This window comes from Rhinoderma darwinii, chromosome 4, assembly GCF_050947455.1.
Source record: "Rhinoderma darwinii isolate aRhiDar2 chromosome 4, aRhiDar2.hap1, whole genome shotgun sequence".
Taxonomy (NCBI): Eukaryota; Metazoa; Chordata; class Amphibia; order Anura; family Rhinodermatidae; genus Rhinoderma; species Rhinoderma darwinii.
In genome coordinates, this window is record NC_134690.1 from 74632360 (window position 1) to 74640827 (window position 8468).

At 39.7% G+C, this 8468-nt stretch overlaps 1 protein-coding gene across 1 annotated transcript in view; it reads right to left on the minus strand.

Moving 5' to 3' along the window:
• Positions 1-7138, minus strand: part of LOC142759241 (serotransferrin-B-like) — a 44925-nt gene extending 37787 nt beyond the window's left edge. Inside the window, exons 1-2 of the mRNA XM_075861203.1 lie at positions 6993-7138; positions 4913-5076 (exon numbers count right to left, since the gene is read on the minus strand). Coding sequence (XP_075717318.1) covers positions 4913-5076; positions 6993-7083 — 255 coding nt within the window. The 5' untranslated portion in view covers positions 7084-7138. The remainder of the gene's footprint in view (positions 1-4912; positions 5077-6992) is intronic.
• Between the last annotated feature and the right edge of the window lie 1330 nt (positions 7139-8468).

An 8468-nucleotide genomic window follows, 5' to 3' on the forward strand; every position in this document is an offset into this window, starting at 1 on the left:
TTCTCCACAGCCGGTGACCTCTCCTAAACCTGTTAACAACCCGTTCCAAACAGGAGAAATAACGAGTCCCATACCTACTCTTTACCCTTCTTTACCAAGAACCCCTGAGCAAAAGAGACAGGGAGAGTGTGGATGGGAGTGTGGAGCGTGTGGACATTGTACCACCAGGATGCAAGTGTATGTGTGAAATGTCAGGATTTGAGAGTTTGGGATGAATCAGATTGTACCTTGCAGACAGGACAACAGGGGAGAGATTATGAAGCCCCACAGAGAGCGCTGACTGGCAGACACCCTAAGCGCTAGAAAATATGAGTCCAGCTAAGCCTAGACCATTAATATCTAATACCTGGGTGTGCAAATGCGCCAGGAACTGGAAGGTTGATGGTCCTAAATTCTGCCCATATTGTGGTGCTAAGAACCCCATGTATACACAGATCCTTATGGTTGGGGATTTTTGGGAATTACCTCCTTATGAGGAATCGTTAATGTACAACCCACAAGCATCGGCCCCCACTGCCCCAGCATATCCATTAATAACACAGACCACTATGGTGCAACAGCCTGGTGATGCAGCAGACAGGATAGAAACCACTACTTGGTATAAGGCTTGGAGTCAAAGTGAGCACCTTGCGATGGCAGATAAACTACCTGACCCTTATAAAAATCCTACAGGATTTTGTAGACAGCTCCACAGGATCCAACACAATTTTGATTCTAGTTGGAGTGATTTGGCAAGTCTTTTCACTATAGCTGCAGGTGCACCCTTTACCAACAGGGTGCAGAATGTGTTGTATAATGACCAAGCAAATCAGCCCCCTCCGGGAGACCAAAAGACTAGAGAATCAGGTCAGAACTTTTTAGAAAGGCTGCAAGCCCCAGCCAGACAGAGTGATGACATGTCACTTGGATTGCCTGAAGGGTTCCAAGGTCCAGATGAAACAGTAGATAAATACCATGCTAGATGTACAGGCATATTTACTGACCAGGACTTTGACATGACTACATGTTTTATTAACGGACTCTGGACAGAGATTAGACAAAAATCACTAGACGTTAGACCGGAATGTATGTATGTCCCAATAGAACAGACTCTGGCAGTAGTACGGGGAATAGAAGAACAGGCTCTAAAGAAAAAGCAGAGAAAAGTCAGACTATCAGCTATCCCTGTAATGGTGACAGTAAATACAGCTCCAGGAATGACAGCATCAGCTGATGTGGGTGGAACTCAACCTAAGACAGGATTTAGGCAAAGGCTAAGGATAAATGTGGAAGAGTATAGAAAGAAAGGACTTTGCTTTGGATGTGGGGGACAGGGACATATGAAGAGAGACTGTCCCTCCAAGGGACGGACAACCAGACCAGCTTTTCAAGTACAAGCCCAGGCAGTTAAGGTTGCCGAGTATGATTCAGACTAGGTGATTTGCAGCCCCCAGTCGTCCCCTGTGATAATGGTGTCCCCAATATCAGGTCCACACAAGTAGCAGTGAAACTGACATTACCAACAGGGGATGACATTAAATGTATAGTAGACAAAGGGGCGAGCCGGACAATAATCAGAAAACATGATATGCCACCAAAATTAGTGACTTCTGTAACAATACAAGGGACTGGACTTGGAGGGGTGACACATACGTTAAGACAGACTAAACCACTTAAGATTCGACTGGAGGACACTGTAGACATCTGTGCACAAATTTTAGTCCCAGACACATGCCCAGTAAACCTACTGGGATCAGACATATTGGCAGCAGTCCAAGCGGTCATCCGCTATGGATCCAAAGGGTTGACAGTTGCAGGTCATCTTCCAGAAGACATTCTGACTGTTGTAATTGGACATATAGCAGTAGAAGACCGTTCATATGACCATAATGAACTTGAAATTGAGAAGTTATTGGCTGAAATATCATCTTCTCTATGGGTTACAAGTAAAACTGATGTGGGAAATTTAAATGTCACTCCAGTAAAAGTGACTTTAAAACCGGGATTTGTCCCAGTTACAATCAAACAATATCATTTAAGTAAAGAGCAAGGTGCAGCAATTACATCACAATTATGGGAGTATATAGCTGCAGGGGTGATTAGGGAATGCAGATCACCTTACAATACACCACTGTTCCCAGTGAAGAAAAAAAAAATGGCGCCCCATCCGCTTATCGAATGCTGCATGATCTCCGAGAAGTTAACAAACAGTGATTGACACACCAATAGTGTTCCAAATCCACACACATTACTTAACTAAATACCTCAGAATGCCACATGTTTTACAGTGATTGACTTGGCTAATGTATTCTTTTCAGTGCCAATACACGAGGACAGTCAAATGTTAGAGGCATTCACAAAGGGAAGCTACATCGCCCTCCGCTTTTTCTGAAGCTACTCTAACAGGGATAAAGACCTTATGGAAGTCGATAGAAAAAGGATTCCCGATTCCAGGAAGGATGTTGATAGAACCCAAAGAGAACTTGATTCAAGTGACACTACATAATGCAACTAGGATAAAATGTTACATTTTTCACAACTCCTACTTATCAAATCGGGGGACACAGACAACGACAGGTTTATATCTGATTGATAGATGCCAAAATAGTAGTAATAGTAATAATAACACAATAGCTGAATCCATGGATTTTGTGTTTTTCCTAGAAGTATATCCACAGTGAATTTGTATTGTAACTTCAGATCATAGAACTACTAGTATGTTTCATTTGGCTAACCCTTTTTATGGATGTTTGTCTAATGTTATTAATCTAACTTAAAACAATGAAACTTTCTCTATTCTTCCTGACTTGAATCAATAACTAACTTTGTACTATCATCCGAATTCATAACTTGATTCTAATATTACTCTGTCTTTCGTGGAAAATGATCAAGATAATCAATCGTACAAAGCAGCTTGAGCAACATTTGCAGATTAGAAATAAAACGCTGACTGAGAGACAGATTTACTCTACCTTTGTTGGCAAGCGACTTGTCGATTTGGGAACCAAGAAAGATACTGATACCCAGTATCATTGGTATGATGTCTTCAAGGGATGGTCCTCAACGGCAAAAGGAGTTTTCGACTGGATTTTCTACCCAATACTTGTTATTTTAATTATCCTTATACTTTTCACTTGTTTTAATTGCTATATCCTTTGTAAAATAAGACACCTGTCTATTTTGTTTTAACTTAGTTATGTAGGGTAAGAAGTGGTTAGTAAGGGATAGACTTATTTGTGGCCGAAATATTCTTTATTTGTCCTTTAGATAAATGATTTACAACTAATCTGTGCGAAAGGATCTCAAGGCAAGTTTGATGATCCCACAGTTTACACGGCTACTCGTGTTAATCTGTGCCATACCACAGTATCCACTGTAACTCATGATAAGTAAGTTATAATCATGATAAATAGATTCCCAATCTAATGTTCACTATACTAGTGAAGGAAGGGATAGGAAGATCCGAGCTTCCATAGGGGTATCGGGTCCAATAGGGACAGAATAGTTGAATACAGTATTTTGTCAAAAAGAGGGGAAATGTAAGAGTAATTGAGAGTAAGGTTTATTAAGATTATAGCTTTTTCTTTAGTTATCAAAATAACTGTATCAATTAAATAATATTCATTGTATAAAAATGTCTCATGAGCAGTTTCTGAAATAAGGCTTCGTTCACATCTGCGCCAGGGCTTCATTCTGACGGCACGTCAGAGCTTTCCCTCGGAATGGAGTCCTGACTGACACAAACTATCAGTCAGGGTCCCATTCCGATGGAAAGCTCCAACGGAACATCAGAATGAGATCATGGCGAAGATGTGAACAAAGCCTAAGATGTGTGAAACAGGAAAATAATTCTAGTCACCACACAGAAGACCAAGCAGAACAGCATGCAAATGGAATTCTAAGATACTTTAGATAAGAAAACATTGATGTAATTTATGACATTGTTATGTATGTCATACAATTTAGTACTGAGAAAGACAGAACAAAGATATTACTAGATATTGTAATAGTTTAGACATATTTAAGTAGTTTACTTTAAAAAGGCTCTGTCACCACATTATAAGTGGTCTATCTTCTACATAATGTGATCGGCGCTGTAATGTAGATTACAGCAGTTTTTTATTTAGAAAAACGATCATTTTTGACGGAGTTATAACCTATTTTAGCTTTATGCTAATGTATTTCTTAATGCCCAACTGGGCGTGTTTTTACTTCTGACCAAGTGGTCGTTGTGGTGTGAAGTGTATGACGCTGACCAATCAGCGTCATACACTTCTCTACATTCATTTACGCTGTGCAGCCACATACACACACACTAACGCTACTTAAGTGTCCTGACAGTGAATATACATTACCTCCAGCCAGGACGGGATGTGTATTCAGAATCCTGATACAATAAGAACACTATCTGCTGTGTAAATGAATGGGGAGAAGTGTATGATGCTGATTGGTCAGCGTCATATACTCCTCTGTACAATGCCCACTTGGTCAAAAATTAAAACACGCCCATTAAGAAACTCATTAGCATGAAAGCTAAAATAGGTCATAACTCTATCGTTTTTCTAAATAAAAAACACTGCTGTAATCTACATTACACTGCCGATCACATTATGTAGAAGATAGGCCACTTATAATGTGGTGACAGAGCCTCTTTAAGTAAAAGTGACGTATATATCCTACTGTTGTAATTATCTGATTGGTTGATGAGTCTTAACTGAACGCATGAAGTTATAAATAAAACTCTAACTCATGGTTTTGCAGCAAATCTGCATGATACACCAAACATTGTGTGTGTCTGGATTATTCTCCGGCCGTATATTGGAATATATATGTATACTAGGAAAGTAATCTACGTATGAGAGCAACTCTGACAAGATGATATTGAAGCTTCTATAATATACATATACATCATTGTATTAATCACAAAACTTACATTAATGGCAATGAAACAGTCCTCAAGGCTGGGTCTCTTTACACAGAAGAGGGGAATGTCTGAGCTCTTACAAGATCTTGCCAAAACCTTACACTTTTTGTAATCACTTTCTGATGTCAGACACCAGCGGATATTTCTTGTTTTGGGTACTGCTAGGCAAAAGACTAAGAAAGAGGAAAACAATATTAAGTTCTGGCCAATGTAATGTTTTGTGTACCAAATAAACATCTAGGATGCACTGGACCCATAGCAAAAGACAACATCAGACCATCTTCTGGTGCTAGTTAAGGCCACCAATGACCCATCAAAGGACAGGGGGGCACAATGTTTGGTGAATTCCGTACCTTTCCACCCGCTTAATGATATATACCCCCTGTTGTATGTAGGTAAAACATAGTATATTACAATTCTACATTTGTATGAACAATATTTTTACTTATAAATATTTTGATGCTAACCAAGTGTGCCATCTCTTTCCATAACCATCTACAATGCATACCATTCCCATTATGCATTTATGACAATTCTTATATTACAGCTTTATCAGTCCCATTGGCTATTTCTAATGCAAAATTTAAATACAATGAAATCCAGATGAAAAAACATAATATCATATGGATTGCAGAGATCTACATCTAGATCAGTGGTCTCAAACACGCGGGCCGCATGCGGCCCCTGAGGCTGTCATCTGTGGCCCCCAGGGCACCGAAGCTCCCACGGGAGAGCAGGCCAAAGGTGGAGCGCAACGGCACTCCTTCGTAACATCATGTGGGGGCAGAGTCTTTTTCCCACGCTGCTGGATCATTGGTGGTAGGTGAGCAATGGTCACACAGCCCCTTGTAGATAGTACAACCCCCACTGTAGATAGCGTCCCACACACCCCACCCTGTCGACAGCGCTACACCCCCCCTCACTGTAATTAGCTCCATTGGGGCTTTCTCCAGGAGCCAGAGTGTTGCCGACGCTCGGGCTGGGATTCCTCTGCTGGAGGAGTCCCTGAAGTCACTATATATGGAAAGTGACTTCAGGGCTCCTCCAGCAGAGGAATCCCCAACTCAAGCATCGGCAATGCTTTGTCAGGGGAGTCCAGTCCAGGAGGATCCCCTGACGTCACTGTCCATATATGGACAGCAGAGGAATCCCAGGCCCGAGTGTCGGCAACAATTTGGCTGGAGAATCCAGTCGAGGAAGATCCCCTGACGTCACTGTCCATATAGCAAAGTAGTTGTGTTATAGTAATGTAGTGTTATTATAGTAATGTAGTATTATTATAGTATTGTAGTAATGTAGTATTATTATAGTAATGTAGTATTATTATAGTAATGTAGTAGTGTTATAGTAATGTAGTATTGTTATAGTGATGTAGTATTATTATAGTATTGTAGTAATGTAGTATTATTATAGTAATGTAGTATTATTATAGTAATGTAGTATTGTTATAGTAATGTAGTATTATTATAGTAATGTATTATTGTTGTAGTAATGTAGTATTGTTATAGTAAAGTACAGTAGTAGTATAGTAATGTAGTATTGTTATAGTAGTTCAAATAATGAATTGATTAACAATAATTTTGTATTGAATCAAATTTGAAAGTAATGCGGCCGTTAACTTCACATTTTGTTTTACCTGGCCGAGTTAGAGACCCCTGATCTAGACAGTAGCAATGCTCATTGTTTCTACTACAGCAGGTCAATAAGAGTCATTTTGAGGTTCATACCTCTGCTCAGCAGCGATGTGTCCCTAAACATTCAGTAGCAACATTTTCATTCCTTACATTGCATGTGTAATCTGCCATAGATTTGGCATTGATAAATGCTTTATTTCTACGTTGAAGTATGCTCAAATCCTAAAAGCAATATGGCGTTCTTCAAGAAACAACTAAAATGTATTTATTAACTTGTTAAAATTATACTAGACCCACCTATAAATATTGAGCTTGCAACCCTCTTTAGTCCAACCTGCTTAATACAGTACATCATTGCCTTTAACACTTCAATTTTGCGTCCAGATTTAATAATCTTAATAACACTTATCCTTATCAAACGATTTTTGACTGATATTTGATATTCTTTTGCTTACCTAGCATGGTGAGGCACAGAACCACAGGAAAGTAAGGAGCCATCATCCGCCGTCTGTAGGGGCTAGAATGAGAGTGTTCCTCTCTTACCATTGAGTCTGTTGGCAGAACGATGTAATTTATATGGACAAATGAGCCACTGTGTGCAGATGTTGCTTCACAGCAGGGTTAAGATCATAATATTTCCCAATATTACACTCCACCTCTGCTTCCTCTCAAATGGCTTTGAATGGGCTCATTCATTTTTGCTGGTAATATGAATTACTGGCACAAAATCACTTTTTGGTCTAATGGATGCTCTGGATTATGTAGAAGTAACCCTTTCGCCCATGAGACTAAATCTAGAATTTAGAATTTTTCACATTGCATATCATGTACTTCCAGCATGGGATGACACATCTTTTTTTGTGGCTAAACAACTGATATATTTTCGGGTTCTTACCAGTGATCCTGTACTATACAGTATGGAACCTATCCTAGTCCTTAAAATTATAGTGGTGTTACTTCCTAATAGACATTAAACCTATCAAAACAGCTCAGGCAATATAACATTACATATTATAGATATAAAATGTATATATTTTATTGAATACAAAACCTAGTAAAAACATACACAAACAGATCAAGGATGGAAGAACTAAAAATCCTGCGACAGGCTGTTATACAAAGGAGTGCTGGGTAATAAATAGATTGTAGTAAAAGTATAGTACTATATAACACACTGTACTGGATTGCACCTGTATGGTATGGCCTCCCTCAAGTATGTATTGTCTGGTTCTAAATCATCAGGACCCTGGGGCACTGTTAAGCCAGCAAAAGATCTGAGGCCTGTTCCCATAATGTAATTAAAGTGAACCCGTCACAATGAATATGCTATCGCAGGGCTTATGAGTCCAGTGAAAGGAGTGACTCAAGTATTTAGATACCTGAGATAACTCCCCCACTGGACCCATTAAAATTGCCATTGAGCAGCGGTTAGGGGCCCACAATGCCACAAGAACAGAGCTAGGGAGTCGTTCCGTGATATAACTTCACATTACTGGGATTTCCAGAGGGAATTGAGAACAGTGATGCTACATCCTTTACTTGTGACTAGATTCTTCCACATGTGGGCTGTGAAGGGCTATTGCAGTTATTGCACATTGAAAGGTCTCATAGGGTTCCCTTGCAGACGTTGCTACCTGGTAATAGGCCGGCCCGCCAGCCACTTGTTAGTTAATTTTTTTTTTACATCAAATAATGTGCATTCTGAAACTAAAATTAAAATCTCAATTTCACACCAGAAACGTAGAAGAAGAGATCCACTTTTTAGAAAATTAAAAGATTAATTATGGCGAACAGTCAATATTTAATGGCTTGATTCAGGCCTCCAGCAAGGAGCAGTGGGGTTAAGAGTGAATTTACCGGGGGAGTGGGTGGCAGGATCCTCTTCTGATGACCACCCTGGGATGAGACTTCTCTCAGGAGACCTACTAGAG